General features: G+C 43.7%; 1 protein-coding gene across 2 annotated transcripts in view; it reads right to left on the bottom strand.

Moving 5' to 3' along the window:
• Positions 1-8,816: 8,816 nt before the first annotated feature.
• Positions 8,817-23,002, bottom strand: part of RagC-D (Ras-related GTP binding C/D) — a 38,651-nt gene continuing 24,465 nt past the window's right edge. For both annotated transcript variants that reach the window (XM_065438469.2, XM_065438470.2), the window contains exons 7-9: positions 22,567-22,709; positions 12,048-12,196; positions 8,817-9,311 (exon numbers count right to left, since the gene is read on the bottom strand). In XM_065438469.2, the coding sequence (XP_065294541.2) occupies positions 9,163-9,311; positions 12,048-12,196; positions 22,567-22,709 (441 nt within the window). In that variant the 3' untranslated portion in view covers positions 8,817-9,162. The remainder of the gene's footprint in view (positions 9,312-12,047; positions 12,197-22,566; positions 22,710-23,002) is intronic.

Here is a 23,002-nt window from a genome sequence, read left to right as displayed (position 1 = left end):
CCAACATTCTAACTACTATGAACATTTCTTCACCGTAAAGTTGGAAAAATGATCGATAATGTGACCTGGGGAGCCAATCGGATAGCTCACCCAACTGATGTCAATTGGGCTAACTTCATCAACTGTGAGGGGGCCGCAGAGTTAGTACACTAGCTCTAGAGGAAAAGCTGAGCGATAAAAGTTCCAACTGCATGGGCACCGCCATGTTGGTACAACAAACTTTTGCAATGCTAAAATACTCAAAATATTATGCAAAGAGAAGCATTAACACTTAGCACGTATAGGCGAGGTGTAAAGTTCATTTTGTACATTTTTGAGAAAGATTGAATGGCGATTTAGATAATGTTGATGTAAAATTTGCGGTGCATGAAAAGATGCAATTGCAGGTGCCTGAACTAGATGGCACCACCATACTGTGGGAGGCTTGGGTTCTCGTTGATTGTGCGTCTTGTCTCAATCGCATCTCGTGGTCTCCACCTGCACAGAGTAGAAACATGGCGGTGCCCTTGTGGTCGCCGATTTCAATGCATGGGCGCTATGCAGAGGTTTTCCTCTAGAGCTGTTTATATCAACTCTATGGGGGGGGCGGCTGAAAACTCAGGGGAATTGTGCCACCGCAATCAATAGTGATGCACATCTTTAAAACATCATAATAAATTACACTTAAATGCATTACTTAGTGATCAGAAGGACCTACCCTAACGAATGGTACATTTGTACAAAATCATCAAAATCTATTCAGGGTCCCCTTAACGCTTGCCTGAATGCATGACTTTGCATGTAAAGGTCACCTGTGTATTCGTGTAGTTGTTTCTTTACTGGCAGGTTCAAATGAAGTACAAAAGGGAAAAAGTCTAGAACAGTTACTGCATACAAGTAGTACAGTAATAATAATAATTGCTGCTCTGCTAAGTAATTTCCATGCCCATCTAAGCATGTTTGCTGTTGTGAGTTGGCTAGCAGAAGTGGACTGTATATATCAAGACACATATATGAGCAACAGAACAAAGTGAGAAGTGTAGTGTGGCTGTTTAAAAATCCATTTGCAATGCATTCATGATGCATACAACAAACAGCATGTTAAAATTATAATAAGGTAATGCTAAGAAATAAAAATTTTAGATATCCTGGGCACTACTTATTCATAAGCAAATGTACTTCAAGGTATAGATGCGTGCATTTGCAGAAGGGTAAGACAAGTCTGGTATGCAGAATAAGTATAACGCGCATCAGACTAATTAAAATGCAGATGAAAATACAAACAGAATATGCACATACTAAAAGATTATACATAGAAGTACAAAATTCCTGAGCAAGACTTGCCAAGATGCCAAACAGCTAGAATGTGTGATGCTGCCGTAAAAAAGGCACTTGAAAGGGTATAAATGAATATTCATCTACAAGTGTACTGAGAGACCTAGCAAAATGCATGATTGGAGAGCTGATTCTTAACTACTCAGAGTAGGCATTGTCCAGGGTGCATTACTTAAGACCAAGACTAAAGTGCAGTACAGAAAAAACTTTAGTATCATGGAGCTTAACAGAAGAGTATTAGAGAACACAAGGCAGTTCTTTAGAGGAAGCACAGTTGAGGACAGCAGGGAACTAGATGGGCTAATGAGATTAAAAGATTAGCAGGCATAGAATAAAGTCGGCTAGCTGACACACAGCACAGGTAATTAGAGATTGCTGAGAGAGGCCTTCATTCTGCATTGCACCTAAAATAGGCTGATGATGATTACGTTGACAGAGAATATAGCAGACGTGTGCATGAAAACAATGACACTAACAGGTACAGTTGGTGTCAAAAGTGCACGGATTGTGGGACCTGAGAAAAAGCTGAATATTTCTGCAGTCTGGTGTTCAGATTTTCAGCCTGTGTTAGTGCGAGCGAAAAACACAATGTTGCACGTTTTTACTGGCTACTGTCCCAAACTACTCGAAAACAACATTTTCTCAGATCCTGTAACACTCTGGCGCCGCCTGTAAACCTTTGGCGACGAGTGATACAAGGGAGCAATTGCATTGCTGAAGGCACATGATGGGGGCGAAGGCCAGGAAACTATCTCGACAGGCGCATGCATAGCTCATGCTTGGTCAGAGATTGGACATTTATCACCAGCGGCATGTTTAGCTCTTGGAGGAACAAAGACAGGCGACTGGGGCATGATAACAGTAGAGTCATTTTCTAGGTTCTGTGTTTCCTTTTGTGTCCAGCAATCTACAGAAGGGCCATTGTTCTTTCGTTTTTGTGGCTGATAGCCCCACGCACAAGGCTGCGAGATTTTGCTCAACTGCATGCCAAGCAGGTTTGCATACGACTTTGACATAGCCAGGGATATCAAATCAAATACTGCATTTATCCACGCGTAAGCCAACCCGGTAACAGATCTAACCTCTCCCTTTTTGTGCAACTCCTTGTCTTTTCCAAGGGCCCCTCAACAGGCCCCATTTCAAATTTTACTTATAAACTGGAAGTTGTAGGGCACTTCCTAGGGACAATATTACTGCAAGAATTTCCAATGTGTAAGCATTTTTATGCCTACCGAACAACAAATTTGTATGCCATGTAAGACAATGAATGGCTCACACCCACGTAAGGCAGAAGCTACGAGCACTCTGGGTAGTGAAGCAATCGGTGCATACATCCATTGAAATTACCCATGCAGTACATAGAACAGCACATGTTTCAATAAAGAAAAAGCTCAAAACAAGCATCCAAACCGTCAATGAAGCATTGCATACCCCCTTCAAGCAAATGTAGTGGTTTTGCAACAGCTTCGTTAAATTAACCGTAGTTGACCTTAAAATGAACGCAAAAGGCTGTGGGTTCGACTCTGACCAAAGGTCGACAATTTAAGTCCTAATTAAAATCTTTATTAACTGTGGCTAATTAACTTACCTTAAATAACACAAATGGTCATGGGTTCAAGTGTTGTAATGAACTCTATCTTAATTAAACCTGCGGTATCATGCTCACTATTGTACATGATAAGCGATGGGCCACTTATACTGGTCGGATCAGGTTTCACAACATCGATAATGACACTGGCTGCATGGAGATGAGCAAGTGGCACAATGCTTACCCATACTTAGACAACTACCAGAAGAGTTTGTGCGAATTTTAACGCGGAAGTTTTAAGGGCCCCATGTTGCAAAAAATCCAGCCTAGGCATCCGGTGTCCAGAGTTGTACGTCATTTCAGCAAAAAGAATTTGAACCATGCATACCCAACCATGCAAGCCCTCCATGTGGCGCAAGGAAGTTACGGAACGAATTGAATTTCTCAAGGTAAAATACGTAGAAAAATTATAAAATATGACTTACACACAACCTACAGACATGATAGTGTCATATTGTAATTTGAATATATGAGAAAACTTAATTATGTTACATGAAAACCTAAATGAAAGGCACAAACCCATTTTCTGGCGTTCCTACCATTCATAGAGCGGAGGCCATAAAGCGGCACACCCGGTTCCTTGCAGAACCTCCAGATGGCACTCGCTTCCGCCACATCGTAGCCCACACAAGAGCCGGCGTTTCTACCAGAAATCACGCCTTCACACTTAGCGTTCACTGCCAGTGCTTCCTGGTAAACATTATGGTTTTATAAGCTGCAGTTGCTGGGAAGTATGGGAAGCAGTCGGGGAGCTTTCAATGCTATCGCATTCCACTCTTAGAGGCGAAACTTAAGCATCCTCCACTCTTTCTTATTTATTGGCTCATTATTAGAGGAGATAGAAGGAATTCAAATGACACTTTGCCGTGCTGCCAGGAGGAGCTTCACTGCCAACATATACATTCTCCCTTCACCTCGACTAGAATTCGCAAGTGACGGCGTTATGTTTCCACGTCGCCCCACCTCTTTAATAATGAAATGCTTTTCACTTTTGTTGTCGGCGACCTACAAGTGACCTTGAGACAAAAGCCAGAGCCATTATTCAGGCACTCAAACAAGAACATCCGGGCAAATTGCGAGAACAAAACAAGGCCATCCGGGCATCCAGTCAACACTCGAGAAAATGTGGTCTCTGGCCCCCAACCCTTTCTACGGGACCGTATTACCTATGCTAGTTACTGCCCAAACAAGTTTTTAAAAAATATTGCTTCCGAGTTCTTCCTAATGTTTGTTGAATATATCGCTCAAGCTGTATCTTCTAGTATGCTGAAGTTTTATTTGCGATTTCCAATAGCAATGTTCAAAAGGCAGATACAGGGCACCATAAACTTCAGTGTCATCTTTTGGCGCCGAGACAGGTTTGCGTGTGCTCTTTCGAACGCCAGCGGTCCGTGAGTTTCGCGGCACAGGGTTTTGCGTCGCCTCGAGAGATGGCGCTACATTGCATGGCACTTTCTTAAGGCGATTTCATTTTTTTAGCTGGGCAGCGTCCTCCGTCTCACTGGCTTCTTAACTGCTTGCTTGCTTCCTCCTCACTGTGGCACTTACCCAACATGGGGGATTGACCAACAAGCCAATGCTGCCTGGTGTGCCATCTTCCATCAGTTTTCTTCTAGCTGGGCAGCATCCATATGGACCAGCACAACAGTATGGCGTGGTGTGGTGCAGTGTGGTGGGATGTGCCGTTGCACGCATGCACTACACCCATTTTAAGATTGTGGCTGGCTAGTATCATCTCCAACCAATCTGCCTTGCCAGTTGCCATTTCATGCTTACATCTGCTCTTGATTACGGGAGAGCCAGCAATTTTTTTCCTTCCTTCTTTGCTGTGCGGGCTACTAGTGGCAGTATTGCGAGTTCCACATTGGATGATTTCACGAAGTCTGATGCCACAATTGATGACGTTGCAGGCAAAGCATCTTATGCAGAGGCATGTGTGCATGCGTGACCTTGACTCTCTGGATGGAAGTGGGATTCCCTAGAGAGGAAGAGCATGTGGGCTTTTGTTTGAAACTTCAGTTGCTTACGTACTGTCCAGCCATTTGATACCTTGAAGATATGATTTACGCTGCTTGGTCCGTGTGCCGTGGATGTCTCTTTGCGGTGGCCAAACCTAGCGAGGAGCCCTTTAATGACAGCACCATGCACATGCTATTGCTGTCGGTACATTTTTTTCCAATTTGCCCCGGTGCAACTGCCTCATTTTTTGTGCAGCATTATTCTCCTTGTGGGCATCTCACTATCTTAAGGTCCTCTAATTCGCTTTGAATGTGGTAAGTAAACCTGCCCAATTGACAATGTTCTGAAGAAAACCTGAGTCAAACTACATTCCTGTACATTTTTGCTGAGCAGTTAAAGGCAGGACAAGCGTAAAATGATCAACTAGGAAGAGCGCAGACTGGCAACCGATTCACTGAAATGAATTGTGAAGAAATATATAGACTGGCAGCCTCTCCTACATAAACCACAAGATTAGTTGTGAACAAAAGAAAGTGGCGAACACTACAATTGGTAATCAATAGTACGACACATGCTTTGAAGGTGGACAAATTCATTAGTGATAATGAAGGCTGGCTGAAATACCATGATATTGAAATATTTTGAAGACAATGTCTTAGGCGAGTTATCCCCACGTTTCAGTATGGGGTTTGAATTTCTAGCCTCTTTCATTGGCCAATACGCGCTGTGCACGGCGACGGACGCGCCACTGGTGGCGGCCTTGCGCAGAACACGCGGGAGAGGAGCCTGGCGCACGCCGTTGTTTGTTGTGTCGTTGATCGTGCTTCTCTGTCTTATTCACGTTTTCAGAGAAAGATAGGCAACACCATTCGCACGTGTGGGGTGGCCAAAGCTTCAGGGAATGTCGAAGAATTGTTGCAGGATGGGCTCAAATACCGGTGAAAACGTGCCAGTGATACGGCTCTAATCATTCCCAACAAAGCCTCATCAGCGGGAGCAACGGTAGCAAAATGGATCATCGCTTCGAAGGGAAATTTCTTGTTCTCATCCTTTCCTTTGTCTCGTCGGTGATCTTATCCACTCGATCATAGTTAGACGCGTGAACAACGAAGTTCGTCTGCAGTGCAGCATGAGGTTTAAAGGCATTTCGCTAAAGTTCGGAATGCTGTTTGCCGTTTATATTGTTTTCCGCTTCATCGCGTTGCACTAGCTAGGCAGCACGACTGCACGAGCGCATTGCGTTGTATGTTAAAGCTACTGAAGTTTGCAAGAACTGAAATTATTGGTTTCATGTGGCGCGGTAAATCCTCGCACCAGCTGTCGTGCACTTCATGTTTTTAAATCTGTTTTATGCGTGGCTTTGCACATGTTTAACTGTTGCTAGTTGCTCCATGCATAACTTTTGTCGATTCTTTTGAGCTGCGAAGTTTTCACCCTGCCTCGTTTGTAAAGGTTATAAATCACGCTTTGTCTAAACATAATGATACCAAGGAAGTGCTTCTTTAACAGCTTTATTCTTTTCGCCTGAGGGCATCTTAGATATTGTTTGCATTTTTGGAAATGTGTTTAGAACATAGGTAGTTCAGGGCGAGAATTGCTAATAGCTGCTGCATATGGTATTTTTGTTCCATTTCTCACTGAAAAGTTCGCGTCCCGTTTGGGAAGTCATCACACCTAGATACTGCCCGAGAAAACTTAACACGCCAAGTGATTTGTTTGTTTCACAACGGTAGTCCTTTCTTGCATGTGAGTTTTGCGCTCAACTGAATTCTTTCTTATACTTACGCTGCAGACGACTAAACCGGGCCTTGCCGCCAGCACTCACCTACTCTGAGTGGCGCTGCTCTGCCATTAAATATATTATGTGGCACCTCTCTCTAGTAATATAAAAAAGTACTGAAAAGTTAGTCAGTCTTTAGCTTTGTACATTTCCAAGCAGCACCCTTGGGGAATTTAAAATTGCACAAACTGCAGCGAGAACGGTAGTTCATCGGCGTATGCAGCAGCATTGCATTGACGGTACAGCACTAACGCACTTTTATTAACCCTAGATTTGGTGACTTCGTTGGCGAGTGTACGCGTTTCCATCTATAAATTGGCAATTACTCTTCTTGAGGCGACTTCGACTGCACTTATTCGGCGATGTCACATGTATTCATCGGCAGAAAAATCACAACGGCATATGCAGAGATTGCACCATGCGGATTCGTTTGTTATAAGTCTGCACTAACGACGGGTGCTTATTATTCAGGTACAGAAGCAGCATTGCGGCAAGGGTAGAATAAAAAAAAAACCATCGAGAGATCGCATCACTCAACAAAATTTATTGGCTAGTGAACATGAGCTCCACGTCATGTAAATGGGGTTCATGGCGTTTCTCTGCGGGACACACCTTGCACGTATGTGGGCCATGTTATCCCAAACACCGGTAACGTCGTGTTCATACCCACTCGCACAGAGGTCAGCATCTTCCCTACAGCTGTCACCGCAGAAGAAGCAGCCTGGCACCCGAACAAAGGAGAAATCGCAGCCACAAACTTCAGCCATCCTTGCTGCAAAGGGTTGTCTGCTGCTGCTCCCGCGTGTACTGTTGGAAGCGTCCGCTAGGTGGCTTTCAGTGCCGCCTCTACAGGGAGTGCACGAGGCGTATACCGAAGGTACTTAGCCAATCCCAAAAACAGTTCAATTTAAAGCTGTTGCCGTGGGTATACGCAGTCTAAAAATGCGAGCCGATCTTGAAAGAAGTGATCTAAAGCTGTTCCCACGGGTATATCAGTCAACCAATCTCGGCCAATTCCAAACATAGTGCAGTCTAAAGCCGTTCAAAGGCGGCTCATTCCTGTGGGTACGTGTAGTCTAAAAATGTGAGCCAATCCCAAAGATGGTGGAGGAAAAAGAATTTCAGCAGTCTGACACTCCTCATACTCCCCTCACGCGAGGGACAATGTGGTAGGAATGCCGGGCGCAGTGACCTTGCCCATTCTTACCTCCAACCCGCTAAGGAAGACTTTACTTTCATCCAATTTCATCATTTTAAAAATATAAATTATGGGGTTTTGCGTGCCAAAACCACAATCTGATTATGAGATACGGTGTAGTGGGGGACTCCAGAATAATTTTGACCACCTGCGGTTTTTTAATGTGCACCTAAATCAAAGTACACGAGTGTTTTTGAATTTTGCCCCCATCGAGATGCAGCTGCTGTGGCCGGGATTTGATCCCGCGACCTCATGCTTAGCAGTGCAACCCCACTTTCATGTCCCCTGTGCCCCAGGCCATGCTTTTAAAACATGTTCAGCACATTGACCATTCTGTTGTTATAGCTGTCGTTTTCAAGACATTATTCTGTCACTACTGCTCAACTCAGGGGGACCTTTGGTTCAATATGTACTCCTGCCTTCTGTACATGGAGCCTCTTGTAAACAGCAACTATAATGTTGATTTTAGCAATAGCACTTCCAGATAAGATAAAACTAGCAAGGCTGTTTTTTTGTCCTGAACTTTTGTCTCAAGTTGAGATGTGGTGATGCATCTTGCAGATCTTGGAGGCCATTTCAGAACTCTGCACAATGATGGGTTGAGCAATGTAGGCGTCACTCCCTGCTTGCACAGTGGTACAACATTGAGCCCTACAGTAAAGATAGAAGGGCCACGGAGTCTTGGAAGGAGTTGCAATTGATTGTTGTCAACTCTATGCATGAAGAGTACATTAAAAATCCTTTTGTTTACATGAAACACACGTTGCTAAAAACTATAATACCTCTGCAACTGCCTTGTAGTTGATGCATAGAATAACATAATTAACAAAACGTAGATTGACGAAGGCAAGTACCACACATGATATCAGCGCTACCCTGCAACCAAAGGGGCTGTCATTTTACTTTCAGTTGCCCAGGCACCCGTGATCAGTTGCATGGCCCCTAGTATTACAAGCATCACAATAACACAACCCAAGTTTCATGTTGTAATGAAACATAGCATTTTTTTTATTCAACTAACGCAAATCCCATAATTTAATATGTGACAAAACACGAACAAACAAAAACAGGAAGGGGGCAGAGGGAGTCGTTTAGGTTAACTTTAAAAAACGTCTCTTCTTAAAGCTTTTTTTAGTAGGTGCTTGACAGTGGTACGCGAGGTCTCAATACCTAAGAACAGGCAGGTGATCTTTTGGGGTTTTGAGGCTCTGCGACCTAATCATCATTGTCCGTAAACTTCCACACAGCAAAGGAGCTTATGTACATGAGAGAAAGGTGACAGGACACAAACAAGGAGAGCAAGGTGCTCAGGCAGGGATGAGCTCATCGCGCTTCCGGGTAGCCATTGCTGAGGTTAAGGTCTACGGAACTGTTGAAACCTGGCGTTCCGGATGATTGCGATGTCCGGCACTGTACTTCGAACACTTCGTGGATGGCCTGGCGGAAGCACTGGAAGTTGTAATCAATGAGCCCTGCAAGGCAAGTGCTGGGGTCAGATGTGCAAATTCAAAGCATTCACTCTCCCAAAAAGGGCGCTAGCAACAAATGTACAGTAGAACCTCTTTCATATGTATAGGAAAAAACCGCGAGAAAGAATGTACTAACCGGAAAAACATACGATCTGAAGTAACTAGACAAATTTGACAAACTCAACTATTGTTGACATCTGCATAATGTGAAGCGTTGCACGCATTGTTGCGGCATGAGATGTTGATGCGTGTGGAGCTGGCGTTTTAAGCGGGCGATGGGAAACAAACAAATCGAGCTGGTTGGCGATGCCAGATGCCACTGACGCAACACATGATGCCCAAATCGTGCCACCTGCAGCAGGGAACAGTAGCACGTTTGGATCATCGCCTACCAAAAGCATGCAGTACGCTACCAATGGCACTACACAACATGCGCTGTAAAACAGGTGAAGATGCTGATCACATTAGGTTTTGTGGCGACTGCTGTGAATGCGGTGTGTGACGGCCAGGGTGGTGATTTGCTGGTACTGGAATACGAAACTGTGCGCACTGTCGTTTTCACATGAGACAGGCAGCTATATACCGCTCTTGATCGCGTGCGCCTCGTGACTTTTCTTGTTCATGTGTGACCTAGAGGCCAGAAAATGTTCACGATCAAAGCCTACAGCAGGGAACAGCGGTGCGTTTCGGTTGTCACCTGTTAAAAGCATGCGCTGCGCTTCTGATGGCACCATGTGCTGTGAAACAGATAGGAGAAGGTGCTTATCGCAATAGGATTGCTGGTGATAGCTGGGAACACCGCGTGCGACAACCCCGGAGAAGATTTGCTGGTGCTGAAATGAGAAACAGCCTACGCCGGCATTTTCGTGACATGGACGGGCGAGTATTGCAGTGAAGTTGCCACGGCGGGCAGCCATAAGCAGTCCTCGATCGCGCGCGCCTTGTGCATTTTCTTGTTTGCATGGGATCCAGCAACCAGAAAATGTATCATACGATGGCAGTTTGAAAGTTGGTGATGTACTGAAAGTTGGTGCCGAAAAATAGGGTTTTCTGGGAACATATTAACCGGTAAAAAATGAGCAACTCTATTGGGTCATTTTATGTGTTCTCAATTTCGAATGTTGGTGTCGGGAAAACGTACATAACGGGAACGTATCAACGAGGTTTTACTGTAGATGTAGCTAGAACGCAGTTATGAAAAAAATTTTCAATTGAAGATGACTTGTTGTGTGTGGAAACTGTGCATAAACCATCGTGCACATTCCGTTGCAACGTCAGAGGATTCATTCACGATAAATGTGGAAACTGCAGTGTTGGGTTTCAACCCTTTATGGACGAGTTAATTAGAAGCAACAACCCCCTTCACTCAAAAAATTTCTTTTTTCTTGCTCGGTCATTTTTGAATGCAGTAGGCTTTAGTTTATGTAGCTCCAGTTAATTCGATCCTGACCCAAGGTCCTGGCAAGCAGCCATACCTTTCTACTGGACTATAATTTTGTTAACTCTATCATGAAATTTGCCTTAGCCGAACGATTCAAACTTCGCTGGTTAGCTTGCACAGACTTGATTCCAATGGTGACCCCAGTGGTGACTCCTATAGCAGCAGCATTTGTCTTTGTGGTGCTTAGGGTACAGTGAATGACCAACACGAAGACAGCTCACAGCGAAAATGCCCACTTTTAACTTGTTCAGAATGAATTTAAAGTAAAAATGGTAGCTCACAATGAATTATTACAGTATTTACCTAACTTTAACGTGGGCCCTTTCTTCCCCCAGGAAGATTCACCCGAAACATTTTTCGCAGTGCAATCCGATGCAAAACCAAAATAAAAACCATGTTCACGGTGTTCGTAATGTCTTGCTGTCATGACCAGCCTAGCCAGTGCCATCACAAGATAACGACCATGAATGGTGACAGAAAAAAAAAAAACACTTTCAGTCCAATCACGATAACAGATTAAAACGAAATTATTTTACACGTTAAGGTAGCGGTAACAAACTGCATCGTGCCTTCTTGGCATTTTGGAATTATAGTAGCAAAGTCATTAGACTAGTTTCCAATTGTTGTGGAGTCGTTTGATAAATGTACAATATAAAACAAGCTATGAACTGTGCAGAAGATTACATGTTGTGGTTCTTCATAGCAATCAAGTGCTGTCTGAGAGCGATGTTGAAGGACATACTGTAAATCAATTTATATTCTGTGAAGGTAAAGTTTGCAAGTTTTGTCTTTTTTTATTGCCAGAATCGGAGCCATGCGAAATTTTTCTTGCTAAGAAATTGGGCGTACATTCAATTTCTACTTTGTTTAGAAGCTCTAATGTAATTTTTACATCAGTTTTCAAATTTTAACTAATAAAATGTGGGTGTGTGTTCCATTTCGGAGCCTGCCAGAATTGGCACAAATATGGCCAAATTAATAAGAACTTTTTCTACCTCTTGTTTGACCTGCTGGATAATTCGACCAATTTCGTCAGTAACTCGACCAATCTAAGAGCTGGCCTCCTCCTTCATGTGTCAGGTTCAGGTCCCTTGTGGCATGGTGTCCAAGACCAGTACTTGGAATACCATCACCGCTACAGTACTAAATAGCCCACTTTATAATATCCAAACATCCAGCCTGTAGAGACCCTGCTATACAAAAGTAAGCTTTCACGAACTGCTCACATGGCTAACAAGCTGCCTAATTTCATGCAACCTTGTGCAGACAACACGTTAAGTTACCCATGACGTACTCACCCTGCTTGTCGAAGTTCTCATCCCTGAGTATGCAGACAAGGGCAAGGAACCGATTGACCTCCTGCAGGTACAGAACTGTTCCATTGTTCAGCTTAATGATGCTGGCTGACTCGCTGTCAAAGGTGCTCCCTTCACCGTCAGCTTGCAAGCTGAGGAGACAAAGCAGAAGAAAGCAGCCAATGAACAGCTGAACAAGGAGGGGTTTACACTAGGGGTGTGCGAACACCGAACAGTAGATTTCGAATTCAATATCAACTATGAGAAAGTTATGAAGCTTGCTTAATGCTTACGAATCTGTGAAAGAAAGTAGGGTGCTTCACATGCTGCAGAGTCTACTACCATTACATAAGAAGAATGTTGCAAGCTATCAGTAGTTTAGGTACCAAGTAATCGAGATGTAAAGTATGGTCCTGTTAAAAGGACGCTAAAGAGAAAAATGACCTCACCTGTATTAGCAAATTACCCTTCTAGAATACCACGAAAAGCCACTCTTATCACGAAAAGATGCTTGGCAAGCCCAAAAGACGCAAAATCTAAAGGCAGGTGGTGACACCACGTTGAAGTTCTTGCACCAGCTCGTCATGATGTCCAAGTTCGATGGTGTCTGCTAGGGCCTAGTTAATTCTTTAGCAGCGAAGATTGACTACATCATGTTCTAAAGGAGCCAAAGACTAAATATGGAATATTTTGGGAACATTACTGTGCCAACCCGGCACAAGCATGAAAAAGTACTTTTAAATCCATGACATCACACTCACGTACCGGAGTAGGGTTTCGGCACAAAAAGTTTTGACTAATTTTCTCTACTATTATCGTGAAATTAATGACAACAGAGTTTTCCATGAGTGCTTCATCAGTATAAGCTGGTTTAGTGTATTACTTTCGTGTCGCTTTCAAGGGAATGCTAAATGAACGTCTGGAAAATATTCTTTTTCTCCATAGAATGTCTGTCAAACAGAATCAAGTGCCTTTATCTCCCTGAATCTACAGCATATCCTTTAGTGCATATCGTACAAGATTTTCAGTTAAATAGTGTGCCTCTATTTAATGACAATCATCATCATCATCATCATCATCAGCCTAGTAACGCTCACTGCAGGGCAAAGGCTTCTCCCATACTTCTCCAACTGCCCCGGTCATGTACTAATTGTGGCCATGTTGTCCCTGCAAACGTGTTAATGTCATCCGCCCACCTAACTTTCTGCCGCCCCCTGCTACGCTTCCCTTCCCTTGGAATCCAGTCCGTAACCCTTAATGACCATCGGTTATCTCCCCTCCTCATTACATGTCCGGCCCATGTCCATTTCTTTTTCTTGATTTCAACTAAGATGTCATTTACCCGCGTTGGTTGCCTCACCCAATCTGCTCTTTTCTTATCCCTTAATGTTACACCGATCATTCTTCTTTCCATAGCTCGTTGCGTCGTCCTCAATTTCAGCAGAACCCTTTTCGTAAGCCTCCAGGTTTCTGCCCCATATGCGAGTACTGGTAACACACAGCTGTTATACACTTTCCTTTTGAGGGATAGTGGCAACCTGCTGTTCATGATTTGAGAATGCCTGCCAAACGCACCCCAGCCCATTTTTATTCTTCTGGTTATTTCAGTCTCATGATCCGGATCCGTGGTCACTACCTGCCCTAAGTAGATGTATTCCCTTACCACTTCCAGTGCCTCGCTACCTATCGTAAACTGCTGTTCTCTTCCGAGACTGTTAAACATTACTTTAGTTTTCTGCAGATTAATTTTCAGACCCACCCTTCTGCTTTGCCTCTCCAGGTCAGTGAGCATGCATTGCAATTGGTCTCCTGAGTTACTAAGCAAGGCAATATCATCAGCGAATCGCAAGTTGCTAAGGTATTCTCCATCAACTTTTATCCCCCATTCTTCCCACTTCAGGTCTCTGAATACCTCCTGTAAACATGCGGTGAATAGCATTGGAGAGATCGTATCTCCCTGTCTGACGCCTTTCTTTATTGGGATTTTGTTGCTTTCTTTGTGGAGGACTACGGTGGCTGTCGAGCCGCTATAGATATCTTCCAGTATTTTTACATATGGCTCATCTACACCCTGATTCCGTAATGCGTCCACGACTGCTGTGGTTTCGACTGAATCAAACGCTTTCTCGTAATCAATGAAAGCTATATATAAGGGTTGGTTATATTCTGCACATTTTTCTATCACCTGATTGATAGTGTGAATCTGGTCTATTGTTGAGTAGCCTTTACGGAATCCTGCCTGGTCCTTTGGTTGACAGAAGTATAAGGTGTTCCTGATTCTATTTGCGATTACCTTAGTAAATACTTTGTAGGCGACGGACAGTAAGCTGATCAAGCTATAATTTTTCAAGTCTTTGGCGGCTCCTTTCTTATGGATTAGGATTATGTTAGCGTTCTTCCAAGATTCCGGTACGCTCGAGGTTATGAGGCATTGCGTATACAGGGTTACCAGTTTCTCTAGAACAATCTGACCACCATCCTTCAACAAATCTGCTGTTACCTGATCCTCCCCAGCTGCCTTCCCCCTTTGCATAGCTCCTAAGGCTTTCTTTACTTCTTCTGGCATTACCTGCGGGATTTCGAATTCCTCTGGGCTATTTTCGCTTCCACGATCGTCGTGGGTGCCACTGGTACTATATAAATCTCTGTAGAACTCCTCAGCCACTTTAACTATCTCATCCATATTAGTAACGATATTGCTGGCTTTGTCTCTCAACGCACACATCTGATTCTTGCCTATTCCTAGTTTCTTCTTCACTGTTTTTAGGCTTCCTCCGTTCCTGAGAGCCTGTTCAATTCTATCGATATCATAGTTCCTGATGTCCGCTGTCTTACGCTTGTTGATTAACTTAGAAAGTTCTGCCAGTTCTATTCTAGCTGTAGGGTTAGAGGCTTTCATACATTGGCGTTTCTTGATCAGATCTTTTGTCTCCTGCGATAGCTTACTGGTTTCCTGTCTAACGGCGTTACCACCGACTTCTATTGCGCACTCCTTAATGATGCCCATGAGATTGTCGTTCATTGCTTCAACACTAAGGTCCTCTTCCTGAGTTAAAGCCGAATACCTGTTCTGTAGCTTGATGCGGAATTCCTCTAGTTTTCGTCTTACCGCTAACTCATTGATTGGCTTCTTGTGTACCAGTTTCTTCCGTTGCCTCCTCAAGTCTAGGCTAATTCGAGTTCTTACCATCCTATGGTCACTGCAGCGTACCTTGCCGAGCACGTCTACATCTTGTATGATGCCAGGGTTTGCGCAGAGTATGAAGTCGATTTCATTTCTAGTCTCACCATTCGGGCTCCTCCACGTCCACTTTCGACTAACCCGCTTGCGGAAAAAGGTATTCATTATCCGCATATTATTCTGTTCTGCAAACTCTACTAATAACTCTCCTCTGCTATTCCTAGAGCCTATGCCATATTCCCCCACTGACTTGTCTCCAGCCTGCTTCTTGCCTACCCTGGCATTGAAGTCGCCCATCAGTATAGTGTATTTTGTTTTGACTTTACCCATCGCCAATTCCACGTCTTCATAAAAGCTATCGACTTCCTGGTCATCATGACTGCATGTAGGGGCATAGACTTGTACCACCTTCAATTTGTACCTCTTATTAAGTTTCACAACAAGACCTGCTACCCTCTCGTTAATGCTATAGAATTCCTGTATGTTACCAGCTATTTCCTTATTAATCAGGAATCCGACTCCTAGTTCTCGTCTCTCAGCTAAGCCCCGGTAGCACAGTACGTGCCCGCTTTTTAGCACTGTATATGCTTCTTTTGTCCTCCTAACCTCACTGAGCCCTATTAAATCCCATTTACTACCCTCTAATTCCTCCAATAACACTGCTAAACTCGCCTCACTAGATAACGTTCTAACGTTAAACGTTGCCAGGTTCAGATTCCAATGGCGGCCTGTCCGGAGCCAGGTATTCTTAGCACCCTCTGCAGCCTCACAGATCTGACTGCCACCGTGGTCAGTTGCTTCGCGGCTGCTGGGGACTGAGGGCCGGGGTTTGATTGTTGTATTCATATGGGAGGTTGTGGCCAAGTACTGCACCAGGGTGGCCAATCCTGCTCTGGTGAGAGAGTGCGTTACCGGTTCTGGTCGCCGGGATCAGGCCGCGCTCCAGGCCTGTTTGTGCAATTTTTTCAACACACGGTTTTTTTTTTTTTAATCATTATTGCACAGAAAGTGTTCATTTAGAGTTTTCCTCCAAAACGAAGGATTTCGCTAGATCTATGGCTAGGTAGATTTTGCAAGTTTATCCCCAGCTTGTGAAGGTCAATCTGAGCGACAGGTGAAAGTGCGGACCACTCATCATGAGACTCAATCACCGCTTTGCATATAGTTATCGTTGGCACTGCATGGGTGGATTTGCGGTCCCACCTAATGTAAAGAGCAGAGGCCTTTCCTTTTTTATTGTAGGGTTCAGCATCACTTGCCGCTTGTCAAAAGTTTCAAAATTGGGAGGACCACGGCAAATACGCCCGACGAAGCAGTGCAATGAAGCATCTTCTCAGTGAGTGACACCGAGCGTAGTATTCTGAAATAGATATGTTTGCGCTGCTGGGTTTGTCCTCTTGTAGGCAAGGGCTTTCCGCGCATGGCGTTTCGGGGTTCCGCAAGTAACCAAAATTAATCCGAGCTCGACCCCAACTTGGACAGATCTTTGCATTACAGTTTGAATTTAACAATACAACCGCACGCCACATCTGCACTTCATGGAAAGACCATTGCGGCAGCAGCGCACAAGACGCATCTTCATGTGATTCGAGAGTCCATGCTGAATGCGTTGCATTCTTGGCTCTCACAGTTACATGTGAGTGGGATGGACTCGAATGTTCTGCAAGCTGAAAGCCATTTTCAAAACTGGCTGAGTATAGTGAGTGTAGCGTCTGTAGTCACCGACGCAGCGGCCTAAGGAGAAGGGCTGCAAACGAACGGATTGCCAAGTGTCGGAGTACCGAGTGGCATACAAAAAGAGATGCGGAGACATTTTAGGGTGGGCAAGGAGCAAGGACGACTGGTCCCAACAGGAAGTCGGTTCCAAAGCGAGACAATTGTTTGCAGTTACGGCATATTGTAACGGACACGCATGCTCTGGCACACGCACGTGTGATTCGCAGTACAAGTGTGGTGATGGTGGTACAGCAAGTATCCACACAGGCTCATTTGCCTCGGTGGTGCATCCATTTCTACATTTATCTTGAATAAAAATGTGCCACAAGTACTTCAACATGCATGAGCTAGGTGCACCGTGGTCTCTCGTCCAGGCAACGTGGGCTTTTAAGGTTAGCATTATGATCAGTATATCGAAGACCATTGCGCAGTGCGCGCCACTAGTGACATTCATGCGCAAAAAATAAGTGATCTTTTGTGTGTTTGACATGGCTTTGGAGAAACAAATCTGTAAATTCCAGCTTTTCACGACTCTTGGGAACAGTCCGAGACGCGTGGAGGTCGCAGATAATCTTCGGATAGGCATATTTTATATTTCGGATTATCTATACACCCATTTCACAGCTATATCTCGTGGGCACCGACATGTTTGATCATGTGGTATTGCAACCATTGTTTGCCTCAGCTGCCTCCGTGTTTACAACGAATGTGCCTGACCCCCTGGTGAGGCTCAGCAAACCTGTTAACAAACATCCAGTTGCATTTCCGAGAGCCGATTGCACAGTGGCAGGGCAGAAGCACTTATGGTTTTGTATTCATGCGATTTTGCTGAGAAAACGCACGGCGTCAGCATGCCTCCTAAAGTGCCATCTCGTTTCTTTGGAACTAATTGCTACGTGAAAAGGGGCTACATATTGAACTATTTCACGATCCCCTTTGAATTTGGTATACATATCTGAGACCGACTGTGTTATGGAGTGTGCTGAATTGGGTTGCTAGGTTCATGACAAAGAGGTTAAAAACAGCACAAAGGGAAGGCCACGAAAGCAGGGACAGCGTACACACCGCTACGTATGTAATCTCTACTTTCGCCTTGTCCTTTGCGCTGTTTTACCCCCTTTGACTGCATTAAAAAAATCACGTTAAATATTTTATTTGCAAATCATATTAACCGAACATTCAATGATGTTCTAACATTAGCACAACTCTGCTTTACAATATAGCTCCTAGATAAATCTCAAGGCCTGTGCGTGCAAGGTTATGGTTCAAAGTGAATATTCAGAGGGGATAGTAATTTGCATAAAATAATTGTGAATAGTTTGAATACTTGCGGGATTTGTATAGAAACTTGGCAAAACCAGAATTGGACACAACTAAAGAAAGAAAGGGAACCCATTACAGAAATGCAAATAGTTTAATCACAAGGAAAAATTTTTTTCTTTCTGTACTATTGGTTAGATATATAAGATATGAGATATTTAGCTAAGAAATAACCTTGCCAACTAAAGAAAGAGCATGGTGGACCTGAATAGTGCTAACTTCATGGGCGCCGTTTCTGTCAATATCACATGCACAGATGACGTCCAAAAAATCCAGCGAGACATATGGTGACAGAAATTTTGATTGACATTATACATTGGTTTAATAGTGAATGTACTGTTGTCATGGAGATGTTAAAATAATCGAGCAGGTACAAAAAAATAGATAAAAAAAAGATCGCTCAGCAACTTGACTTCTACATCTTTGGCTTGTCTTGGTTATGAGCAATGTCAACAGCTTTGTGACTTGCTCACTGAAACCAAAGTTGGTAACATGTTTAAAATTTTATATTAATTCAATGTGAATACTGAAATTTGAGCTAAAGCAAATACTGAGGAGCATAATATGCAACTGAAATTTTCGATCATTGAACATTAGAAATATAAAATATTTATGCAAGTTTAGCAACATCATGGGTTTAATTTCTTGTAATCTGGCAATAGGCAACAAGGTAACAGTGTGGCAACAAAATTTTCTCTTTGTACATCATGGCTACACCGAAGATTGCCTGTGAACATCAGCAAACATGCCGGGACTGCAATCTTTCCTTACTATGTGATAAGACGAACACATATGCGCATCTTTCTATGGTCATAATTATATGCGGTACCTGTGCTACTTTGGCATGTGCTGTTTGTAATGGATGTTGCGATCACCATGTGGTTGTGCTACTGTTCTGTGAAACATGACAGAGGCAATAATGCAAGCAATTTGAGTGTCATGTGCCATGGTGCTATGCGAACTACACCAATGAGCTGCACACGGCCATGCTCTCCTCCTTAAAGGAATAAAACAATCACCATGAGTGTATGTGGACAATAGCATGGAAGCACTGCGAGGTGACTAGCCCTATTTATAACAGGTCTTCGCTAGACAATACGCCGTTTATCTTAAAGAATCGCATTGCTGCCTAATGGACTGCAACATCAGAAATGCATGCTTGGCAGTTTTTCTCTAAAAAATACACAGTAGCATTTCTCTTCATTGCACCTTTGTGGCCACAGCATTCTAAAAAGCTGCCGCGAACTGTGCAATGTTATGTCAAGTGTCAAAAGCAGTGTCAATGTTTGAGCAACGTAGGTAGTTCTTTGACAGAGTGAATGCATTTGTTTCTTTTCTGAAGGAAACAACAAATCTTAAGCAGACAGTTGAGCCTGGTTTTAGTGAACCTGAGCGTCACGCGACGACAATTCGTTACATCCCGAAGTTCGTAGTAAGTGGAGCGCAGCTTAAAAAAGAGTGGCTAGTCAATACACAAAATTTATTTCTTTGCAAATAAATAAATTACGAAATACTGTAAACGAAGCCGTCATTACGGGAGGCATAACGTCAGCACTTCAGCCGCTGGATTCTGTGCTCAACAAGTCCTTTAAAAACCGTGTGTGTGAACCATGTAATCAGTGGATGGCCGGGGACAACCCAAAGACCCCAACCGGCCGGCTGCACAGGCTGCCTCTCGCCACTGTGGCCACACGGGTGTCGCAGATTTGGCGCGTGCTGCCCGACAATATGGTGGTGCAGGCACACAAGAAATGTTGTGTTAGCAACTCCGTGGACAGCACCCAGGACGACATGTTGTGGGATACAGCCAGTGAGAAGCAGTCATCTTAGGACGAGAGTTCAGACAGCTCGAATGAATGAGCAGGCGACCAGTCGGGTGGCACCAGTAAATAAAACAAAGTTTTGTGCCTTGTAATATTTATGTTGACTTCTTTGCTTCAAGGTAAAAGGGTCAAACTATATTCCGCCTTGACCTATATTCCGCATTATACAGAATTTATAGCCCTCATTCTAAAGGAAGCCATTTCATTGGTGAGCCTGCATGTTTTTCGCATGAATATAGAATGATGGGTTCACTCAGATGTCACATTAGGTACTACTTGTATCTGTCTATAGGACCGATGCACACATGTCAACCAACATTAATTCTATGCCAGGAAACAAGCAGCAGTTCATTGAAATATGGTAGATGTTTATTGATTCAACTTTAATTCGATATTCAATTGATGCCCATACATTTATATATGCCAAAACTTTCGTTCATCATCACACTATCGTCACAAAAATTTATCGTGCCAGTAAATGTTGACCCAGAGGAGTACTAATGAGCAACTCCAACGTAATAGACTAAAAGCAATTTTAATGGACGTAAACATATAGTCGCTGACTGATAATTTGGACATGCCTGTTTAGTTGGACAGCTTTGCAGTATCGCCACTGGCCCCTTTGACAATGTACAGTTAAACCTTGATATAGCAAAGCAACTAAAATCGCCGATTTACTTCATTAAATAAAAATTTTGTTATTCTCAAATTTGATCTTTTATGCAAATAAGTAAAGTTGCCAATGGATTTTCCTTACATGGAACGGCCTGCAAAGATTCACGAATTATCAGGCAATCAGAAAAGGAAATCTTAATTCGCAGTGGCACCACTAACCACAGTTAAACCTCGATATAAGAAAGAAAGTAAAACCGGCAATTTGCTTCGTTATGCTGAAGTTTGATGTTTTATGCAAATAAATAAGGTCACCAAGGGATTTTTTTGCATGGAAGGGGCCGCAAGATTTCCAAATTATTGGGCAATCAAAACAAGCAAATTTCAATGAGAAAAAACATTTTTTTGTTAAAATTTGAGAGTTGGCAATGAAAGATACTGTTTCATGCCATGTCACCAATATCTTCACATCAGGGTTACGATGTGAAGACAGCCTCTGCAAAGCTTTCAGAATTATTGGGCAAAAAAAAAAGAGAACAAATTTGAATGAGAAAAGAAAATTTTGTTAAATTTTGAGAGTGGGCAACGAAAGATAGTTTCATGCCACGTCGACGATACCTTCACATCGGCGGTACATAGTGAAGCCAGCTGTGCTTTTGTGTCGACTCTGCCCTTGCAACCAAGAGCATTGCACACAGTGGGATGACACTGTTGTGAAAAGCGCCCGCAGCGGAAAGTGAATGCTTTGTATGCCTCTTGCTTCAATGCCTCTTCGAAACTCGAGATTACACGATCTCCAGCACTCAACGTGCAGGAACACGGCGCCCGATGCCACACCATCTCTGCTCACCCAGTCTTTGGACACGCAGCAGATTACTTCTAAAACAGGGTGCGTGGGTTGCGTATGCAACTCGGGCACACTGATAGCCGTGCGCAACCACAGCCGCCCTAGAAAAGGAGACCCATGCACACCCATGTGCTAATTTTGGCCACCAAGTCAAGCAAAAATAGAGGTAACTTAGATGGAGTCAAATAAATAAATAAATCATTTTGCTTTGCTACATTGCCGGCACGGTCGTTGGAAATGTCGGTGGCGCCTCCTTGAAATCAAAACTGGCGCAGCCTAGTTGATCTTGTAGTCGCTGACTACGCCCAAACCACAAGACAAGCCAAGCGACTAAGTCGCAAAGGCTGTATTTGCGATTCATGTGACTTGTCATGCAATTTCTGTTCCGCTTTCGCAAACACCGTTCATGGCCAGCTGATCCTGCAGATAGCGCGGCTGCATTGCTCAATAATTGCGGCCACCTACTGTCTAGGCCAAAGGCAAGCTTATGTGTGCGTGGCCACGCGCTGACGAACTTGGGCCGCATCCTTGGATGGTGACTTTCGAAGGTGCTTTCCCTTTCATGTCCACAGGTGGTGGCAGTTTCACAATGTGATAACACAGCTTGCTCGGCAGTGTGCCAAGAATGCCGTCGCTCGTAGGTGCTGATGCATCTCGCGCTGGTCACTCGAAATTGAGAGTATTCTACAAAACGACAATCTGAGAACACAGCACACCTCTTTTAGCACCACTTGCGTAATCAAGTCGCTTATTTTCAGGCAAATCCGGTATTTCAGACTCCCGATAATTTTAACTTTCTGGCGGTTCCTGTTCAGCACGAATTATTGGTCAGCGGCATGCGTGCCCATTTTCTAAATGTTGCAAATGCGCTAAACTTGAAAGGCATGTAACTTGCTTACCTTTCAACTGCATTGAACTGATTCGTGATATTTGCATTGTTCACTAAAGTCAGGGTTGATCGCACAAGTTGCACTACACATATAAACTGCAGTTCTGCGCACACAATTTCTTCAGCCAACTCACCCATAGATGGACGAGATGTCGATGATGACATCAATCATGTCGCAACAGAGTTCGTAAGACTGCATGTCCACGGGTGAGTTGTCAGTTGCAATGTACATTTTGGTCACAACGTCAAACAGGAATGCCTTGTCAATCCCAGAATTCTGGGAAAAAAGAAAAGGAAGAATGTCAGCACAATAATTCACACTCACTTTCGCAAAGGTACATAACATTCCCAACAAGCTTATCTTATCCGAATTGAATGCACAGTATTACATTTCAACTTTTTCAAGTGGAAAACACTGGGGCTGAGCACCGACTAGAAATATTAACCTAATAAATCAGGAAACTTGAATCAATTACTTAGGTTTGTGAATTTACGTGCGAGCTGAAAAGACTAATGAAAGTGGTGTTTGACACACAAATTTTAACCCAGTGGGAGTCGCCGCTACACATG

Source organism: Dermacentor albipictus, chromosome 5, assembly GCF_038994185.2.
Source record: "Dermacentor albipictus isolate Rhodes 1998 colony chromosome 5, USDA_Dalb.pri_finalv2, whole genome shotgun sequence".
NCBI classification, from domain to species: Eukaryota; Metazoa; Arthropoda; class Arachnida; order Ixodida; family Ixodidae; genus Dermacentor; species Dermacentor albipictus.
The sequence above is the reverse complement of the archived record's forward strand: the minus strand, read 5'-3'. Positions and strand labels throughout refer to the sequence as shown.